Here is a 21,929-nt window from a genome sequence, read left to right on the forward strand (position 1 = left end):
GAAGGAAGAAAAAAAGGCAAAGAAAAAACAAGGGAGGAAAGGGGGAAGTGAAAGGAGAATATAGGGAGGGAGTGAGAAGAGAAGAAAGGTGGGAAAGATAGAAGGGGAAGGAAGAAAAGGGAAGGGAAAGACGGAGCGAGGGAGGAAGGAAAGGAGTGGGACAAAGGAGGAATGAAGCTGTGTGATCATGGGCATTCTTCCACCTTTGTTTAGTAGAAAAAGCCCTAGACATAGAGTCGGTGGAGCTGGGTTCAAATTCGACTTCCCTTACTACCAGTGCGACCTCGGGGAATTAAGTCACTTAGCCCTTTGGGGTCCCCCCTCCCATTTGTAAAACCAGGAGCTTGGACCAGATGTCCTCCAGGGTGGTCCTTTTCCGCCCTCCTCCCAGAGCCCTCGGGGACCACGTCCCAGCCCCTGGCCTCCCCTCCTTCGCGGCCGCTGCAATTCCACGCGCCGCCAGCAGATGGGAGTGTGGGGCAAGGCCCAGGCTGGGCGCGAAGCGACGATCCCGCAGGAAGTGGAGGCGGCCTGAGCCGAGGTGGACGTGAGCCGCGGGGCGGGCAACGCTGATCCCCCCCAGCCCAGCGGGTCACTAGCCGGGAGGGTAAGGGCCTGGGACCTGGGGAGGAGGCCCAGCCTGCTGTGCACGCCGCCAGTTGTGGGGCGGGGGCGGGGCAGGGGTAGGGAGGCACCGCGCGGTGGGGGAGGCGGCTCCCCTCTGCCTGCCTTCCCGCTTCCCGGACGCCTCGCCGCCGCCGTTCTTTCCACCCCACGGTTGGGAGGCCACTAACAAGGGACGGGGGCAGAGCCCGGACAGTCCCCAGCCCCGGGGTCCCCGAGAGCGGGCCCAGGGCCTGCAAGGGGCTCTTCTCCTTCCCAGGCTCTGTGCCCTGCGCTTCTAGCAAGCCTCATCTCGCTTCTGTGGCCCGAGGATGGGGGTGCTCAGGGAGGGATTGTGCCCAGGCCTCACCCAGGAGATGATCCAGCTGCTGAAAGGCATTGGCATCAAGACAGGTAAAGGGGCGCCAGGCTACAAGCAGACACGCGGGGAGAGATCTGTATGTTGTGAGTTCAGGAAAGCAGCTGCTCGACTTAGAGAACCCCCAAGGACCTGTGTTCAAATCCTACCTCGGACACTTAACAGGTAGCTAGGTGCTGCCTTGGAGGAGCAGGCCTTAGAATCAAGATCTGATTTCAGATCCCACTTCCCACACTTAACCAGCTGTGTGACCCAGGGCTTCTGCTATCAGCCTCAGTTTTCTCATCTGTAAAAATGGGCATGGGGCAGCTAGGTGGCACAGTGGATAAAGCACGGGCCCTGGATTTAGGAGGACCTGAGTTCAAATCTGGCCTCAGACACTTGACACTTACTAGCTGTGTGACCCTGGACAAGTCACTTAACCCCAATTGCCCCATTTTAAAAAAAAACCAGTCATAAGTACACTACCTTCCTTGCAGAGACAAGGACTTTGTAAATGTGAAAGCACCATATAAATGATAGATATTATTGTTGTTATTGTTATTATTATTATTGTTACTTAGCTTCTCCATCTCAGTTTCTTCATTTGTAAAATGGGACTCTTCTGAGGTTCAAAAGAGCTATCACTCATAAAACAAAGAGCTCTCTTTATGATACATTGTTGTTGTTATTACTTAGCCTCACTTCCATTTCTCTTCCATAATCAGGATGCAGATCCTGGCTTCTAGTTATACTAGGGGCAGAGGAGGGGAGAGGAGAAGAAGAGATGTGTAGAGCTGAGCAGGTATTTGGGAAGGGTCTGAATCATAGATGAACATGTTCTGTTGAACATGATAGCCGGACGGGACCTTAAGGACCTTAATAGACCAATTCTATTCCCCTCATTTTACTGAGGAAATTGAGGCCTTGCAGGGTCATGGGTCAAATAAGTTTGTAAAGTGCTTTGCGAACTTTAAAGCACTATGTAAAGGTTCATTATTAATTTGATATAGTATATCTGATTCTGTTGTTCATTTGTTTCAGATGTGTCCAACTTTTTGTGACCCCATTTGGGATTTTCTTGGCCATAATACTGGACTGGTTTGCCATTTCCTTCTCTGGCTCATTTTACAGATGAGGGAACTGAGGCAAACAGAGTTAAGTGATTTGCCTGGGGTCACATAGTAATTGTCTGAGGTCTTCCTGACTCCAGGCCCAGCACTCTATCCACTGCCCCTAAGTGGATCTGAAACTGTAGAAAGAATACTTGGGCCCGGGCAGTTCACATTGGTTTAGGAGAGCAGATTAAAGTCAGTGTTCAAATTACAGCTCCCCCACTTCTTCCCTTTGTGACTTTGTATAAGTGATTTAATCTCTGTCACCCTCAGTTGCCAGTTATAACTAGATTGCCTTTTAAATATGTAATCCTAAAAATTAAAGCCTCAATTTCCTTAGTTGCCTGGAGTGAGGAAGACTCATCTTCCTGAGTTCAAATCTGACTTCAGACATTTACTAGTTGTGTGACCCTGGACAAGTCATTTAACCCTGTTTGTCTCAGTTTCCTCATCTATAAAAGGAACTGGAGAAGGAAATGGCAAATCACTCCAGTATCTCTGCCAAGAAAAATCAGTCAGATGTGACTGAAAATCGACTGAACAACAACGAACATTTATTTCTGTGTGCCAAGCACCAAGACTAGGTATACAAAGAAAGGCAACAAAAAGAGTCCAAGTAAAATGGGTGATGTTTGCAATACTTACCTAATAGAGTTGTGAGGAAGGTAGGTTTAAAATGTTTAAAATAAACCTTAAATAATAATGGCTCACATGTATATAATAATCTTACATATATGTATACACATATATGTGTGTGTTATCTTATTTAATTCTGGCCAGCCCCATGAAGCAAGCGCTGTTATTACACCCATCTTAACGATGAGCTCAGGAAAATTAAATGACTCTTAACCACAGTCACATAGTAAATAGGTATCTAAGATAACATTTGAACCCAGATTTTCCTGAAGCCAAATTCAGTGCTCTAATGAGGCTATCACACTATCTGTGAAAGCACTAGGGAATGAGGAACAAGTATTACTACATTTGTCAACCTGTTCTATATTATCCTGAGGCAAGTCTAGCAAGCCTTCAGAATCCACCTGCTGTCCTCAGTGTAAGCCTGCAAACTAACAGATTTCTTCCACGATCCTTTCCCCCAGTGGCATTCATTGGCCACTGGCAGAGGTTTTAGTCGAATTCTAGGTTAGATATATTTTTATCCATTTCATTTAATTAAAAAAATATATATTTTATTGATAATTCTTGTTTTTTATGTCATATTCACCCTCTCCCTCCTTATCTCTGCCTTTTGGTTTTCTTTAAGACTTAGTAAGAATCCTACTTCCTACTTCAGCTTCTGGGATAGGAACTCAGTATTTGACAAAAACTGTTGGGAAAACTGGAAGATAGTATGGCAGAAACTAGGTATAGACCAACATCTGAAACCTTATATGAAAATAAGGTCAAAATAGGTTCAAGATTTAGACATGGGGGTAGCTAGGTGGCGCAGTGAATAAAAGCACTGGCCCTGGATTCAGGAGGACCTGAGTTCAAATCCAGCATCAGACACTTGACACTTACTAGCTGTGTGACCCTGGGCAAGTCACTTAACCCTCATTGTCCCCCCAAAAAAGATTTAGACATAAAGTGTCTAAATATACCATAGATAAATTAGGAGAGGAAGGAATAATTTACCTCTCAGATCTATGGAAAGGAAAACAATTTATGTCTAAACAACAGATAGAAAATATTATGAAATACAAGATAGAAGACTTTGATTACATTAAATTAAAAAGGTTTTGTACAAACAGAAGCAATGCAGCCAAAATTAGAAGGGAGGCAGAAAACTGGGAAACAATTTTTACAGCCAGTATTTCTGATAAAGGCCTCATTTCTAAAATATATAGGGAACTAAATCAAATTTATAAGAATGTAAGTCATTCCCTAATTGAGAAATGGTCAAAGGATATGAACAGGCAGTTTTCTGATGAAGAAATTAAAGCTATCTATTGCCATTTGAAAAAATGCTCTAAATCACTATTGATCAGAGAAATGCAAATTAAAACAACTCTAAGGTACCACCTCACACCTATCAGATTAGCTGATATGACAAAAAAGGAAAATAATAAATGTTGGAGAAACTGGAAAAATTGGAACAGTAATGCATTGATGGTGGAGCTGCGAACTGATCCAGTCTTTCTGTTCATACCCTTTGACCCAGTGGTACCCCTGCTAGGTCTGTATCCCAAAGAAATCATAGAAGAGGGAAAAGGACCCACATGTACAAAAATATTTATAACAGCTCTCTTTGTGGTAGCAAAGAATTGGGAATCGAGGGAATGCCCATCAATTGGAGAATGGCTAAACAAGTTGTGCTACATGAATGTAATGGAATACTATTGTGCTGTAAGAAACGATGAACAGGAGGAGTTCAGAGAAACCTGGAAGGACTTACATGAACTGATGCTGACTGAGAGGAGCAGAACCAGGAGAATATTGTACACAGTAACAGCAGCATTGTGTGATGAACAATGGTGATAGTCTTGGCTCTTCTCAGCAGTGCAGTGATCCAAAACAGTTTTGAAGAACTCATGATAGAAACTGTTCTCAACATCCAGAAAAAAGAATTGTGGAATGCAGATTGAACCATACTGTTTCTACTTTTGGGCTGGGTTTTTTTCCTTCTTTTTTGAGGTTTTTCCCTTGTGTTCTGATTCTTCTTTCATAAGATGACTAATGAAGAAAAAAAAAAGAATCCTACTTCCTACAGGAAGCTTTCTGAGGCAGCTAGGTGTCTTTTCCTTTTGCAGCTCATTTTACAGATGAAGAAACTGAGGCAAAAAGCATTGTGACTTGCCCAGACTCATATAGCTAATTAGTGTCTGAAGCCAGATCTGAACTCAGGTCTTCCTGATTCCGGAAAGATTTACCCAGGCCTTAATAAATTGTTGTATTGTTGAATAATTACAGGATAATAATAAACCCTAATAAATTGTTGAATTGACTTGAATCAATCAGTGTGGGGAGGGGCCAAACTATGGAGGAAGAGGGCAGGTTTTGTGGGCTTTCTGTAGTGTGAACTTTCCTGATCTCAGGAGAAGATGCTGGGGTTGGAGAGGTGTGTGAATATAGGGAGCTTCATTTCCTTTATTTTGTATCTTGTTTCAGTGGTGGACTTTGTCTCTGCAGACCTGGAAGAGGTGTCTCAGAAATGTTCCTTGTCTTATAAGGTGAGGGCAAGAGTGACTCCTCTGGAGCTGAGCTCCTGTGTCATTAAGACCCCTGCCTTTGAAAAGGGAGTTCATGGAGTCCTTTAGCAGTAAGATGCCTGGGCAGAAGGAATAAGGAAGACTCTGATCCCCTTTATCTTTGCATATTTTCAGAGCTCATACAAGCATATTTTCCTTTCAGAATTGAGAAAGTATGCCTCTCTCTCTTTTCAAAGGTGGGGGGCTATGGGTGCAGAATGTGGTATACACTGCCAGATAGGGTTGAGGTGTGTGATGGATAGTTCTGTTGAACTGCTTTTTTTAACCTTTGTTTTACAGGCTAGCTCTGTGGGTAAAGGGAGTTGGGGGTGGGGGAGGGTTGACTATTTTGGGGGGTGAATGTGTTGTAAAAAAAGGAAGATAGCAATAAAAATAAGATAATAATGTATAAAGATAAAATGTCTTCTGTTCCTAAACCCACCCCACTCTGTGCCATGTTGGAGGCAGGCTTTGGTCGCTGTGAGGCGGGTCTTGCTGGCTCAGTTTTCATCTTTCCCCTTCAATGGTGCCGATCTCTATGAAGAGCTCAAGACCACCACCGCTATTTTGGCCACAGGCATCGCAAGGTGTGTTCTGGGGAAAGGGACCCGCTCCCCGGGCTTAGCTTTTGAGACATGAGTCTGGCCACCCCAGCTCTGTTGTCAAAGAAGCGCTTTGTGGCCTGGGAGCAGAGGTGGAGTTGGAGAGAGGGTCAGGACTCCCGCCTCTTCCTGCCACAAGCCATGCCATTAGGCAGGCGGGTTATTTTTCTGCTCTGTCTGTGTTTCTCCTATAAACCCTCTGGAAGGCAGGGCCTGGATTTTGTTTGTCTTTGTCATAGTGAATCTCTGTTTAGTCGGCTTAGAATGAAAATAAATTAAGGAGAACAATCCCTGCCCCCAGCTTCCCAAGTCATAGGCGTGTCTTAGGGAATAAATATGGTTAAGTCCAGAGCTGAAATTATATTCTTATTTGTTCCTGGGTGGTAAAATGGGGGGTGGAGAGGAGTTTGGAGAGGGATTCATACCCAACCACCATGTGAAATTTAATATCTACTTAAAAATAAGCCATACATAACAGAGGTTCATAGCGTCCTACAAAATCCTTTTTCTTTTTTCCTTGTTTTTATACGGAAATGTTTTGGTGTGGTTTGGGTTTTTTTTTTTTAGATCACTTCATCTATAAAATAGGACTAAGAAATACTTCCTTCCTCACAGAGTAGATAAGGAAATGTTCATGTTTGTTGATATTTGTCAAGTTTATAACAAGAAATTTTTTTTAAAGGACAAAAGGGAAGCTGGACTGAAGGAAATGATGATTAGTTTGGCTTTGGACATAGTGAGTTTAAAGTGACAACAGGACATCCTTCTGCAGGTGTTCTTTAAGCAGTGGGAATATGAGGCTCATAAATGTTTAACTATTTGTTCTCCCAGAAAAAAAGTACAAACAATACTTTTAAGTTTAACATGCATTATTATACAGCTAGGTGGTGCAGTGGGGAGAGCACCAGGCCTGGGGTCAGGAAGCTGAGTTCAAATCTGGCCTCAGACACTGACTCTCTGTGTGACCCTAGGCAAGTCACTTCACCCTCTTTGCCTCAGTTTCCTCATGTGTCAAATGAGCCGGAGAAGGAAATGGCAAACCACTCCAGTATCTCTGCCAAGAAAACCCCAAAGGGGCCATGAAGAGTCAGACACATCTAAAACAGCTGGACAACAACATCCATTATTAAAATTTTCTCTGTCACTTTCTCAAGTTTAGATAGTTGACTAAACAATAGCCCTGATTTTCAGCATTTTCTGACTTCAGGAGAGCAGATGAGTATTTATCGATACCCAGAAGAGAGCAGGAGGGTCGAATCAGAATCTTGGGAGATAGTCACAGAAGCAGGCGAAGAAGACAGTTTGAGGATGAAAGGACCAGGAAACTGGCAGAAACTGGGCCTGGGACAAATTAGGTTGCTGAAATAAGGAAAGGTGGCCCAGAGGACCATCTGATGGCCCAGTGGGACCAGGAAATCAGGGTCACAGAAGCCACAGAAAGGGAGAATTTTAAGGAATGGCGTTAAGACAATCTCCAGTCACTCAGAGAAACTGAGTAGGATAAGGACTGAGAAAAGATCAGTGGATTTGACTGAGGGAGTCACTTGTAGCTTTCACAATATTCTGAATCAGGTGCTGGGCTCGAAGTCAGGACAACTTGGGTGCACATCCTGCCTTAGGCAATTCCTTTGGGTGACTTGGTTTCCTCTTCTGTAAAATGCAAAGGTCAGACTCCTGGCCTCTAAATTACCTTCTAGTACTAAATGATGGTTCTGGGGAAGGAGGCGGCAGGGGATTATTTCTTGTTTTCCCTCCCACTTCCTTTTCTCCCCTACCGATAGCCTGGATAAGTTGCTGGACTCTGGCCTCTACACGGGAGAAGTCACAGAAATCACCGGAGCACCGGCCAGTGGAAAAACCCAGGTAGGATCAGAACTTTAACTAGCATGGGGCCAACAGGACTCTGTCCCAGGCACCAACACTGCAGAGATATTCATGCCTCCTCCTGGGGACGGAAAGGGGGGTGTGGGGTGTGTCGGTGTACTCCCTCTCTGAAAAGGTGTATTTCCATCCTTCTGGCTCTAGGATCCCCAGCCCAAACTTTGCCTCCAGAAGGGTGGGCCCTTGTAGTACTCTAACCACCACCTTCCCACTGGGCCACCTTTCCTTATTTCAGCAACCTAATTTGTCCCAGGCCCAGTTTCTGCTAGTTATTGCTCCATCCACTGGTCCCTTTCGTTAGCCCAGAGGCAGGGGACAGTTGTGTGGACACGTAAACCTGCTACCTGATATGGCGTAAGCTCTTTGAGAGCAGGGACTGTTTTGCTTCTCTCTTCATATCTCTGTCCTGTAGTTCCATGCCTGGTGTTTAGCAGGAGCCTAATAACTGCTGATTGATCGATGGCTAATGGAGAGGGTACCAACGGCTCAGTAGAGAGACAACAGGGCCCCCGCAGATGAGCTGGGTTTTACTGCGGGCAGCAGCTCCAGAGGTTACACGGGTTGCTTGAGGGAGAGCTTGGCAGAGACTCTCTGGAGGCCTGAACTCACCCCACCTCCTCCTTCCCTCCGCCCAGGTGTGCCTCTGCACAGCTGCCAATGTGGCCTACAGCCTGGGTCAGAACGTCCTGTATATCGACTCCACGGGAGGCCTGACAGCCTCTCGCCTCCTCCAGCTGCTTCAGGCCAGGACTGAGGATGAAGAAGAGCAGGTCAGGGTGTGAAGGACGTCTCGCAGCATGAAAACGCCCCACCCTGCAGTATGGGGCCTGGAAATTTAAGCCCATCCCCCAAAAAAACATAGTCTCATACTCATAGTTTCAGACCTGCAGTCTGTCTCTAGGTCTCCTTGGCATTGGTCCCTCCATTGTTCTAGGCCTCTCTGTGGATTCATGCCCTAAAACTCAGACGCTTTTCCTTGTCATTTTTTCTGGAAGGCCTTTAGAAACCTTGTTTTCAAGGACTGGTGGTGCAAAATCTCCCCCTTCTCATTTGTGTAAGTTCCCTCTGACTTAAGGGCAGCTACGTGCCTCAGGGGATTGAGTGGTTGGTGGACTTGGAGTCTGGAAAACCTGGGTTCTAATCCTGCCTCAGGTACTTATCAACTCTGTGACCCTGGGCAGGCCATTTCATCTCTGTTTGCCTCAGTTTCCTCATCTTGAAAATGGGGATGATGATAATAACTACCTCTTACGGAGCTACTGAGAGGATCAAATAAGATGACAAATGTTAAGTGCTTGGCAAACTTTAAGGCATTAAGTAGGTACCAGCCATTGTTACCCTGTACCCCCAAAGCAAGGACTTTTTGGGCACTGATGCCCGTGTTTCTCCCTTTTACCAGGCAGGGGCTCTGCAGAGGATCCATGTGATACGCGTGTTTGACATCTTCCAAATGCTGGACACATTACAGGACCTCCGGAGCAGTATCTCCCAGCAGGTGAGCCCCCATCGGTGGTGCCCTTTGAAGCATGGGCAGAGTCTCCTGTTGTTTTGTATAGGCAACTGTCCCCTGTCAGGTTGCCCTCTGAAATGACCAACGGGGCTTCCAAGATGGGCGTCGTAGAATCCTAGAGTTTTAAACCTGGAAGGTTCCCTAGAGAGCCTGCTGGTCCTGCCCCCTTGTTTTACAAATGAGCAATCCGAGGTCAGAGGGAGGAAGGAACTTGCCTGGGCTCACAAAGCTCTTCAGAGACAGAGCTCAGACTAAGGTCCAGCCCTTCCAACTCATAATCACCGAATCTCAGGGATATGGGACCTCAGGGGCCCGCTAGTCCAACCCATACCTAAGCAAATTCTTTCTACAGTATACCTGAATATATTGTTGTCATCCAGGCTTTGTTTGAAGACCCTCAGTGAGAAGCCAGAATCTGCCATCTCCTCCCCACCTTCCCCTTTGTGTATTGTTCTCCCCAATTGGAATATAAGCTGTTTTAGGGCAGGGATTATCTTTCTTGCTTGTATTTCTCTCCTGAACAGGTAGCTGCACCTGGTCTCTAGCAGACCAGGTAGTGCAGACTCAGGTCTTCCTAACTTTAGTCCCATGGCTCAATCCATTGTACCACCTTACAGTAGAATGTGCAAAGCATTGGGGACACTAATCTGGAAGAGAGTTCCTGCCCTCAGGAAGATTACATTCTAATAGAGGGAGGCTACAGCCCTAGAGGAGTGGTGGCCTCAGAATGGGGTTGTGGAGTGAAGAGTCACACAAGTGTTGGGTTGATGTATGGGCCCATCCAATGACATCAAATGTCAATGACCAGTCGTGCTCTTGATTGGAGCAAGAGGCAGAGAATTGTGGAGGAGGGGGTCTGCCTAGGGCAGCAGGTATGTGGCGAGATAGCCGTGGTGGACAGCTGGATGGGTCCGCTCCATGGAGGCAGCTTAGCCAACGTGGCGGGCTAGTTTGCACTCCCTCAGTCACCTATGAGCTGAGTGGATTCACTTCCCCAAGGCCTGCAGGCATCGATTTAGGAGGTCCAGGTTTGGTGTGGAGAATGGTAGTGAAGGTGGGAGGTGGGGAAAATCACACAGGGGCAGGCGGCAGATGGCAAGAATGAAGGTGAATTGGGGCAGCTAGGTGGCGCAGTGGATAGAGCACCGGCCCTGGATTCAGGAGGACCTGAGTTCAAATCTGGCCTCAGACACTTAACACTTACTAGCTGTGTGACCCTGGGCAAGTCACTTAGCCCTAATTGCCTTACCAAAAAAACAAAAAAAAACCCAAAACCAAAAAAAAAAAGAACGAAGGTGAATTGTTTCTAAGGAAGCCCGGTTTCCTAGGATTTCTGGGGCTGTAGGTGTGCGGTAGGGACAGGTCTCCCCTCCATTTTTCTCTTGTTAAGCAGCAAGTTTATCCTGTAAAACTTGTCCATCCCCCACCCTGGAGGCTACTAAGGAAAGAAGGAAGACCAGAGAACCATTTATACTGTCTTTCCCCTCTCCAGGTGACCAGTGCTTTGGGGCCTGTAAAGATAGTGGTGGTGGATTCCGTCTCTGCAGTCATCTCCCCTCTCCTGGGGGGCCAGCATAGTGAGGGTGAGTGGTGGCATCCCACCCAGATTGTTGGGGAAAGCTTGGGGGATCTTTATCCTTGAGCCTCCCTGCCAGCCCTTAACGCCCCCTTTCACCTCCCCGCTCTACACCGTCTTTTCCTTTCCAAGGTTTGGCCTTAATGATGCAGCTCGCCCGAGAGCTCAAGACCCTGGCCCGGGAACTGGGAATAGCAGTCTTGGTGAGTTGGAATAGTAGTTAGGGTCTGGTGTGCCTGACTTCCCCCTGGCCTCTCTCGCCTCTGCAGAGGGATAGGATTTGTTTTTCCGGCTGAAATATAGGTTCTCATTTACATAGCCCTTTGAGGTGGGTCTGTCAGATGAGACATGTTTATTAAGTGCCAGGACCAGTGCTAAGTGCCAGGGATAGAAAGACCCAAAGCTTGTGTTCTGGGTTCCCCAGATTAGATGAACGTCTCAAACTGCCCTCCTGCCCACGTGCAGCCTGTCTGACAAACGGGCCTTCATCTAAACTCTGTGTAACAGAACCTCCTGAAGACTCAGAGGGGATCCACACCTTTACCATAAGTAGCCAGGTGGGGTGCTGGATGCCGCCCTGTGGGCTAGACAGTTGTCAGTAATAAGAGTAATAATAAGCTATTTCCCTCGCAGGTGCCACCTGTGCCAAACCATATGGGCCCCAACCAAGAAGGCCAAACTACTGAGCAGGATAGCCCAGCTTAGAAACATGGGATCAGGGGGCAGCTTGGTGGTGCTGCAGTGGTTAGAGCACTGGCCCTGGAGTCAGGAGGACCCTGAGTTCAAATCCAGCCTCAGACACCTGACACTTACTAGCTGTGTGACACTGGGCAAGTCACTTAACCCTTATTGCCCTGCAAAAAAAAAAAAAAAAAAGAAAGAAAGAAACATGGGATCTTAGGTTTGGGAACTGCTAGGTGCTTCAGGGGGATAGGGCCTGGAATCTGGAAGACAGGAGTTCAAGTCTGGCCTCAGACCCTTATAAGCTGTGTGACCCTGGGCAAGTTACTTATGTGCTTTCTGCCTCAGTTTCCTCTTCTGTAAATCAGGGATAGTAATAGCACCCATCTCCCAGGGTTGTTGTGAGCATCAAACGATATAATAACTGTAAAGTGTACAAGCACAGTGCCGGGCATATAGCAAGTACTCTATAAATGTTATAATTATCAGTGTTATAAATCATTGTGTTATTACAATTATTAGCTTTATGACCCTGGGCAAGTCACTTACCCTTTGCCTCAGTTTCTGCCTCTGTTAAATGGGGATGATAAAATAGCACCTACCTCATGGGGTTGTTTTGAGGATCAAATATAAAGTGCTCTGTAAACCTCACCGTGTCATATAAATGCCAGAGGTGGTGGTGATGCAGAGAAGGGACTTGATCAGACCCGCTCTTTGGCAATATCCCTTTGGAGAAGGGGTCAGAGAGAGGAGAAGCTTGAGGCAGGGAGACCAACGAGGAGGCTGTGGGTGGTCACTGGGTGAACGTGGACAAGAGAAGGGCACATCTGGGAGAGGGGTGGACAAGATGTGACAACTGATTGGCTGGGGAGGATGTCGTGGGATCAAATGAGAAACAATGGATAAAGTGCTCGGTGAGCCTCCAACCAGTGTGAGACAGCCATGATTAGCTATTGCTAAAGCGATCTGGGGGCCCAGGCCTTAGTCCTCTCGGCCAGTTAAGGTTCAGTATCTCTCTCTTTTTTTTTTTTTTTTGCAGGCAATGGGGGTTAAGTGACTTGCCCAGGGTCACACAGCTAGTAAGTGTCAAGTGTCTGAGGCTGGATTTGAACTCAGGTCCTCCTGAATTCCAAGCCAGTGTTTTAACCACTGTGCCACCTAGCTGCCCCAAGTTCAGTATCTCTTAAGGAAAAGTAGCCTAGCCTGCGTTGCTCCCAGTACATGTGGGGGTGACCTAGAACGGGGGATTGGCTGGATGAGGATTGAGCTTTTCTTTGAAGGTGACTAACCACGTGACCAGGGAGAGAGAGAGTGGGAGGCTCAAGCCTGCCCTGGGAAGATCCTGGAGTTTTGTCCCCAGCACCCGAGTGCTTCTTGAAGCCCGGGAAGGCTCAGGAGCACCAGACGGCTGCCGTGTGGCCTCTCTGACCAAGTCTCCACGACAGGTGAGAGAATCCAAGACTGGAAGAGAAAAGGAATTTGTGACGTTAGCCATTTCCCCTGTTGCCCCTCTCATTTCCGTACTGGTGTGTCAGGGTACATTCTGGACTGCCTTTAGGGTGAGTGACAGAGGATAGAGGCCAGGTTTTAAAACAGTGGCTTAAAGGGGGCAGCTAGGTGGCTCAGTGGATAGCGCACCGGCCCTGGATTCAGGAGGACCTGAGTTCAAATGTGACCTCAGACACTTGACACTTACTAGCAGTGTGACCCTGGGCAAGTCACTTAAACCTCCCTGCCCCACAAAAAAAACCAAAACAGTGTCTTAAGAGCGAGGGTTTCCCTCCCTGGACATGTCACTTGACCACTGTTTTCCTCAGTTTCCTCACTTATAAAATGGGAACAAAAGTAGTCTCTGCTTCCCAGGATTTTTTTAAGGATCAATTGAGATAATATTTGCAAAAATCACTTAGCACAGTGCCTGGCGCATAGTAGGTGCTTAATAAACACCTATTCTCTTCCCCTTTCCCTTTTTCTCTAGTGTTTTGTGACATCACGTGCTCATTCATTCATTCATTCATTCATCCATCAAGCATTCATTTATTAAGCATTTATTGACTATATTCCATGCTGTGCTGGCACTGTGCTAGCTCTAGCTCAGGAGGATACAAAGATGGACAGGATGTGGTCTCTGCCCTCAGGGGACTGACCATCTAGTTAGGGGTTTGTGCATGAAAAGCTATAGTACAAATGGGTGATGATCCAAAGTTGTAGAAGAGTCCTGAGGAGGGAAAGATGGCATAGGGAGGATGGAAGGTGGAGGCTGGAGGAAAGGCCTTGGTGGATGAAGTGGACCTCAAAGGATGATAGTTCTTTTTTAAAATTAATTTTAATTGGGCAGCTAGGTGGCGCAGTGGATAGAGCACCGGCCCTGGAGTCAGGAGTACCTGAGTTCAAATCCAGCCTCAGACACTTTACACTTACTAGCTGTGTGACCCTGGGCAAGTCACTTAACCCCAATTGCCTCACTAAAAAAAAAAAAGAGAGAGAGAAAATTAATTTTAATTTTTATTCTGGGAATAGCAAACACCAAATAGAAAAGGCAGTAGGTTAAGAAGAGGATGGCATGGGGCGGCTAGGTGGCGCAGTGGAGAAAGCACCGGCCCTGGATTCAGGAGGACCTGAGTTCAAATCCGGCCTCAGACACTTAACACTTACTAGCTGTGTGACCCTGGGCAAGTCACTTAACCCCAATTGCCTCACTTAAAAAAAAAAAAAAGAGAAGAGGATGGCATATGAAACTGCGGTCTTTGTTTTATACAGTTTGCCTTTCTACTTAAGTATATAGTAAGATCCATTTGTAGCTTTCAAAGCTGTCCTGCTGGTCTGGGCTTCTTTCTGGCTCTTCCTTCTGTTCTTTTCTCTGCATTTTACACAAATATCCTGTAAGGACCCTGTATTCTTTTTTCTCCTCCTCCTTCTCTTTCTAATTCTCTTTCTTCGTAGTAGTAGGAGGAGGAGAAGGAGGCTCCCCAATGTCTATTCCAAGCAGCTAGGTGACACAGTAGAGTGTTGGCCCTCTAGGCAGGAGGACCTGAGTTAAAATTCAGCCTTAGACACTTAATAGCTTTGTGACCCTGAGTAAGTCATTTAATGCAACTTCCATCAGTTTCCTCATCTGTAAAATGAGGTTGAGAAGGAAATGACAAACCATTCTAGTATCTTTGCCAAGAAAACCCCAAATGGGGTCACGAAGATCTGAACATAACTGAAATGACTAAAAAACAAAAATGTCTATTCTCCTTTGACCTTCTAACCCCCAGCCCCTGTAGGGAGATAAAAGAAGAAAGAAAAAGTAATACACACAATTTCAACAGGTGAAAATAGTAGGAAAAGCATTCCAGAGGAAAGACACATTATGAGCCTAGTGCTTGGCATACAGTAGGAACCTAATTTTAATGCTTGTTGGCTAACACAGGAAGCTGGAAAGCACATTGGGATGTGTTAAGGAAATAGCCATCTTGTTACTTTGGCTAGAATTTAGGGTACATGAAGGGAAGAGAGAGTAAGAAAATAAAGCTGGAAAGTCAGGTTGGAGTAGCATCATTTCCCTGCCCTTTGCTTCAGTTCTCCCTTTTGTCAAACCTGGGAAGACATTCTTCTAAGGGGTTCTTCAGTTTTCTTGTACCCTGGACCCTTTGGGCAGTCTTTTGAAGCCTGTGGACCTCTCTTCGGAACCATGTTTTTAAATGCATCAAATAAAATACACAGGATTACAGAGGAAAGCACTTATGTTGAAATACAATTGTTGGGTAGCTAGGTGGAGCAGTGGATAAAGCAGTGGTCCTGAATTCAGGAGGACCTGAGTTCAAATTCAGCCTCAGATACTTGATACTTACCAGCTATGTGACCCTGGGCAAATCACTTAACCCTCATTGCCCCACCAAAAAAAAAAAAAAGAAAAAGAAATACAATCATCAAAATATAATTTTTTAAAGTTCACGGGCTCCAGGTTAAAAACCTCTGTGCTAAGGTAATTTTTTTCCCTTTCATTAAAATATTTTTATTGATGCCATTTGTCTTTATACTGGTCATTCCCCACTCCCTCTAGATCAGGCATCCCTAACCTTATACCTGTGAAGACATTTCAGAGGGTCCATGAATTTGGTTGGGAAAACAATTGCATCTTTATTTTTTACTATACATATACCTATTGTGGTTTTTAATTATTATGGCTACTACTGTTTTAAAAAATATTTTGCTATTACTGCATTTTATGAATTAATTGCTATTATACCAGTTTTGGCAGTAAGCATATTATTATCTTATTAACCTGTCAGTAAAGAATTGACCTTGTGGCAGTTAGCACAAGCAGGAGAAAAGCCCCAAACCCATGCTGTCTCTCTCAAGGAGAGTTCAGAAAACCTGCAAAAAATTTTGATACACTGATCCAAGCTAATTGGGTAGCATCATTCAATTCTATTGGTTGACATGATTTAAGGGTGGTCTAAATGAAAATGAACTCTGCAGATAATATCAGGGAGAGAATGTAAAGAGCCTAGCCAAAGGGCAAAGGTGAAGTCCAGTATCTAGGTTTGGTTTGATCCCATCAGTTCTTCGCTGAGCTAGACAGCTTCTTGTTCCCTTGGATTTATCCCAGGCAAGAGAATGGGACTTTCTGATATGTGTGTCAGGAAGTGGCATTTGCACTTGAGTCCCTAGGAAAGCTGGGGATGTTAAGAGGCACAGACAACCTAAAGTAGTGTCTGAGAGTGCCAGATTTGCAATTAGAAAGACCTGGATTCGTATCCTGTCTCATTCCCTAGCTAGCTATGTGACCCTGAGCTAACTAACTAACCACTCTACGCTTTAGCTTCTTCATCTATAAAATAATAACAACAACAACAACAATAAAAACCAGCATGTATGTGATACCTTATGTAGGATCCTCACAACAACCTTGGCAGGTTGGTCCTCTTATTATCTCCATTTTACAGATAAGAAAACCGAAGGGGAAAAAAGGTTAGGTGCCTTTCCCAGGATCACACAGCTAGTAGGTCAGGATTTGAACTCTGGTCTTCATGATTTCTCATCCAGCACTCTGTCCAGTATACCACCTCGTTGACTAAAAGGAGGGGGTCGGATTGAGCAGCCACTAAGATCCTTTCCAATTCCAGACCTGTGATCCTATGATAGTAATTTGCCATGGGGGACGGCCTGAAGGCAGCACATGAAATGCTAAAACAGTGAGGAGACCAGCTTGGCTGGGAGGTAGTGTTGGTGAAGGTGAATAACATGAAATGTGTGGAAGGGCAGGCTGGGGCCGGATTATGGAGAGCTCTGTGTCCAGTTCTCCTTAAATAGCTTTTATTCTCTGTACTAACACACTATGACTTCCCTACAGTCGCCACAGTTACCTGTATTTTCATCAGCTTTAACCACGGCCAGTTCCCTCCTACTGATAGGCGGGGAAGAAGTTCTTGTACAAGGACTGGAGAAGAAATTGCTGGGGTCTTATTCTAGGCTCTGTCCTATCCTGTAGAAAGAACATTGGATTTGAGGGCAGGACCGGAGTTCAGGTCTCAGCTCTGCCCCTGGGTAACCTTGAATAATTCAATTAACCTCTCTTGGCTCCACTATTCTCATCACTCAAAATCGAAATTGAACCGTGTGACCTCCCAGGTCCTTTGACTTCTAAATCTATAGCCTTTAATCCCACAATTCCGTGATACTAGGCAGATTTGTCTTGTTTCTTCCATCTGTACTTGGAGATGATGGGGGTGGTGGTGATGAAGATAACAGCTAGCATTTATGTAGTGCTTACTATATGCCAGGCAGTTTGTTAAGAGTTTTACAAATATCTCATTTGAGACAACAATCCTGGGAGATCTGCGCTGTTATTATCCTCATTTTACAGATAAATAAACTGAGGCAAACAAGTTTAGTGACTTGTCCAGGTTCACACAGCTGCTGAGTACCTACCTGAGGCTGGATTTTGAATGAAGATCTTCCTGAGTTAGGCCCGGTGCTCTGTCCACTGAGCCACTTAGCTGCCTCTGAGAAATCCATGAATTCCATCAAAGGGCTTCTGGTGAAAGGGCTTGCATCCTTGGGTTTCTTCGACTGAGAGTTAACTCCTCTCCCGTGTCCCCTTTCAGGCCACAGGAATCCAGGAGGTGGTAGAAATCGGAAGCTGTGGGACCCCAGCACAGAGTTCCCCATTAGAAGGGAACAAGCCATGACCATACCACTTCTTTGGAACATGAGGAGGGCTGGAAGGCATCTGATTCCCAGAAAGGAAACTGCAGCGTTAAAGAAAACAGAGAAGGCATGGGATGGTCTGGATAGAGTGTTGGGCCCAGGGTCCCAGGAAGGAAGACCTGAGTTCAAATCTTGCTTCTGCTACTATGAACATGGACAAGAGGCTTCACCTCTCCGTGCCTCAGCTTCTTCATTTGTAAAATGACAAGGTTGGATTGGATGATCTCTGAGGTCCCTTCCAATTCTAAATCCATGGTCCGTGCCCCATGTAACCTCTGGAGTTAAAGGTGGCCCAGCATGAGGGACCCAAGAGTATAAACCTCACCCTTGGCTGGGTGAGCCTGACTTGTCCCTGGCTGCAGTGCGACTTCAGTATCATTCCTCATAAGAAATCACTTAGAACCACAGGAGATGATCTGAAGCTGGTATCTGAGCCTCCCTTCTGTCTCTGAGGGCCATTGGCTGAAATGAGCTCATCTTTTGGCATCCTCAGATAGGTGAACCAACAAGTTGGATACGTGAATCTTGCCACCCTGGGTCGTGATCAATTGTTCATATCCCAAGTCAGCTCCACCGTGCCTCAGTTCCCCTGAACTGTAAACCAGGGCTGGCACATCACCTGGGGAGGAGTTGCTTCTAAATGCTACGGGTCGAAATGAATCCTTCCCTTTGTCCCTGGCCTCAAGTAACAAGAAGGAAATCTAGTAAGCTGCTCTGATCCAAAGCCACCTAATTTCCCTTCCGTGAGATATGTATCCTTTTCTCCCTGTGAGCTCCCAACAAGGTTCCTCCTTTCTCCTTTTCGGGCTGATTTGATTTCACACACACCTGCATGTGTCCTTGCACTAAGGCACAGGTGAGAAACCTCTTTCTCTGTTGTCCCAGGGATATAATTTAACAAGGAGAATAGATGTGACCCGCTGCTGGTGAATCCAGCCACCTGTTTAATATACATGGTGCCCTCGGGGGCCCCATTCCCAGTTCAGAATAACCAAAGTTGGTAAACCATAGCTGTGTCCATAAACGAAGAGAATGAGTTCACCCAGGACAGCCAGCTGGGAAAACTGATGCTGGTGTAAATAATACATGACCAGTCTCGTCCTTTATGCAGAAATTCATTGCTTGTAGCTCAGAGACCCACTATAATTCCATATCTCTTTCTGCCAGCTGTACCCCAGCCTTTTGCCTCTGGGCATGAAATCACCCCTCTTCTGGTACTGGCACCAGGGCCATCAGTCTGAGACCCAGAACCAGGGAGGAAGCCCAGGACAACAGAGATGGGGAAATAAAAGGCAAATGGGAGAATCTCTCAGCTGTATTTCCCAGCAGCATCCTTCATAGAGGGTCATTTATCTTAGTTAGAAAGCGCCAGAAGTGAGGGCATGGAGTCAAAGGGTGACATCTGGAGATAGCAAGGATTGGGGAAGCTGAGGCAAGAGGCTCAGGAATACAGTGGGATGGCCAGTCAGCCTTCATACGCACTTACTGTGTGCTGCTGGGTGCTGTACTGAGTGCAGGTGATAGGAGCTGAGAAGTCTCTCAGCCAATCAGGAGTCGCATCTCTGCGGGTAAGCAGCATAGGATGTGTCCTTTAGGACAGTGGTGTCAAACTCTGATAGAAATGGATCCCTTCAGAAAACCTGAAATTAACATCGATGTTGCATTTTTGTTAATTTTGCTAAACATTTCCCAATTATTTTTTAATCTGGTTGAGGCTATACTTTGACACCTCTGCTTTAGGGGGCTGTCAACTCACCTGAGGTGGAGAGAAAATGATTAAATCAACATAATCCCTGAATTCCAGGAACTTTTCCACTTGGAGAGGGTTACTATCATGTACAATATGCAGATAAGTGCCTTCATGGTTGATATCACCAACTTTAAATATAAAATATAAAGTAATTTTAGGAGGGGGTGGCTGGATGGTATCATATACTACTTCTCAAACTTTGGCCTCAAAACCCCTTTATAGTCTTAAAAATTACTGAGGACACCAAAGGTGTTTTTTTTTTTTAATGTGGGCTAGATTTATCAACATTTACCATATTAGAAATTAAAACCAAATTTAAAAAATATTTATTCATTTTAAAATAATAACCAGCCCATTACATGTTATTATTAGCAACATTTTCATGAAAAAAAAAGTTTTCCAAAACAAAAAAGATTTAATGAGAATATCATTACATATTTTTGTAAGTTCTGGCTTAATAAAGACAGCCGGATTTTCCTATCTGCTTCTGCATTCATGTTATGTTGGTTTATGTTGTTTTGGAGAAAATCATGCCTCATACAGTTATATAGTGGAAAAAGGGTGAAGTGTTTCAATAGACAAATAATATCTTAGTATTATGAAAATAGTTTTAACTTCCCAGATCCCCAAATGGGCATAAGACCACCTCCAGGAGTCTTCAGACCAACCCTTGGAGAGTCTTCCATGTGTAATAGATAGAATAATGTTAATTTGGAGTCGGTCAATACTGCATAAAGGGTGGGGCCTGGAGGCAGGAAGACTCCTCTTTCTGAGTTCAAATAATGGCTTCAGACACTTACTAGCTGTGTGAGCCTGGGCAAGTCACTTCACCCTTTTGGCCTCAGTTTTCTTATCTGTAAGATGTAAGAAGAAGGAAATGGCAATCCACATCAGTATCTCTGCCAAGAAAACATCAAAGGGGGTCTCAGAGAATGAGATAGGGCTGAATGACAACAAAAATATTTGAATCCTGCCTGAGATGCTATCTGTGTGACCCTCAGCAATTCCTTTGCCCTCAGTTTCCTTCTTTGTAAAATGGGGATCATGATTATGCCTTCCTCTAGGGTTATCATGCGGATCGAACGAGTTTTAAAATATGCCAAGTGCTTTGTAAACCATAAGGTGCTATGCACATGGCAACTATTCTTCTAAGGGAGGAAAGTGAGGAGGCAGGGAAATTCAGACAGAGGGGACAGTTGCCTGTGCAAGCAATGAAATACCGGTCTTAGGAACAGACAGATACAGGTTTGTCCAGAACTTGGCAAGCAGGAAGGGGAAGAAGGTCAGAAAAGATGATCTGGACGACCCTACGACTCAGTGCCCCATTTAGCTGCGCATCTGGGCCAAGATAATAAAAGGGTATCTAGTTTGTCCTGGAGGGGCAGTAGGGGCAAACACGGTCCCAGGCAAGGTGGCAGCAGAGGCTGAAGTCAAAGTCCCGGGTCTGTCCTTGGATGATGCACAGAGATCTTGGGGGTAAGACAGCCTCTGACTCAGAGATAAGAGCCGTGAGTAGCGGAACAGGATAGCCTGGGATCTTTAAGTGTCTTATTTAAGGGTCATGTATCACTCCCCCTCCCCTATAACAACCAAGAGTACATGCTAGCCTCTTCTCAGTATGACTCCCTGATAAAAGGTTCTGGGACAGAGATTCCATTTGATCAGCGTTTCCCAAAGGTTGGAAGGATGGTTGAAATCAAGAGTGGAAAACCCTTGGAAGGAAAATATTATATGGGATGGTCCCATATTACATGAACTACACCTCTCTCCTTCTGGCCAAAGGAGAAGCCCCCCCTTTCCCCCCTTTTTAAAAAAAATTCCAGAATCCTGAGACCCCTTTGGTTTCCCCTTAGGTTATTTTTGGAGGTGATGATTTTCATTTCTGACTTGATTTCTGTCAGAAGAACTAGGATGGGCCAGCAAAAGGACTAGAAATTGATCTAATCTACTCATTTTACAGAGACAAACTGAGGACCAATGTCACACAAGGATCAAGTAACAGCCCTCAGAGTTAATCTCAGGCGCACTAGCTGCTTCTCTCCAACTCCCTAGATAGTGAAATCTCCATTTAGCTCCTCTTATTTTTCCCTCTTCTTTCTTTTTTAAAGAATGTTTTGGGTTTTTTTTTTTGGTGGGGCAATGAGGGTTAAGTGATTGATTTGCCCAGGGTCACACAGCTAGTGTCAAGTGTCTGAGGTCAGATTTGAACTCAGGTTCTCCTGAATCTGGGGCTGGTGCTTTATCTCCTGTGCCACTTAGCTGCCCCCTTAAAGAATGTTTTTATTTTGTTTTTTCTCAATTTCATGTAAAAAGAAATTTTGAGGGGGCAGCTAGGTGGTACAGTGGATAAAGCACCAGCCCCAGATTCAGGGGGACCTGAGTTCAAATCTGGCCTCAGACACTTGACACTTACTAGCTGTGTGACCCTGGGCAAGTCACTTAACCCTCATTGCCCAGCAGAAAAAAA

The 21,929-nt window shown here is 45.5% G+C and overlaps 1 protein-coding gene across 4 annotated transcripts; it reads left to right on the forward strand.

Annotated features, from left to right (window-relative positions):
• The first annotated feature begins 472 nt into the window (after nucleotides 1–472).
• On the forward strand, nucleotides 473–21,650 carry RAD51D (RAD51 paralog D). 4 transcript variants are annotated; one of them, XM_043963188.1, is made up of 11 exons: nucleotides 473–607; nucleotides 884–1,017; nucleotides 5,185–5,246; nucleotides 5,733–5,851; nucleotides 7,648–7,729; nucleotides 8,383–8,517; nucleotides 9,147–9,242; nucleotides 10,750–10,840; nucleotides 10,966–11,036; nucleotides 12,795–12,959; nucleotides 16,856–17,125. In XM_043963188.1, the coding sequence occupies exons 2-11, from the start codon at nucleotides 936–938 to the stop codon at nucleotides 16,991–16,993; spliced, it is 1,041 nt and encodes a 346-aa protein (XP_043819123.1). In that variant the 5' UTR covers nucleotides 473–607; nucleotides 884–935; the 3' UTR covers nucleotides 16,994–17,125. The 4 variants fall into 4 exon arrangements, with proteins under 4 accessions (XP_043819123.1, XP_043819124.1, XP_043819126.1 ...); XM_043963189.1 differs by lacking the exons at nucleotides 473–607; nucleotides 16,856–17,125 and adding an exon at nucleotides 17,610–17,832 and having other exon boundaries at nucleotides 735–1,017; XM_043963191.1 differs by lacking the exons at nucleotides 473–607; nucleotides 12,795–12,959; nucleotides 16,856–17,125 and adding an exon at nucleotides 17,610–17,832 and having other exon boundaries at nucleotides 735–1,017.
• The last annotated feature ends 279 nt before the right edge of the window (nucleotides 21,651–21,929 follow it).

Source organism: Dromiciops gliroides, chromosome 4 (assembly GCF_019393635.1).
Source record: "Dromiciops gliroides isolate mDroGli1 chromosome 4, mDroGli1.pri, whole genome shotgun sequence".
Taxonomy (NCBI): Eukaryota; Metazoa; Chordata; class Mammalia; order Microbiotheria; family Microbiotheriidae; genus Dromiciops; species Dromiciops gliroides.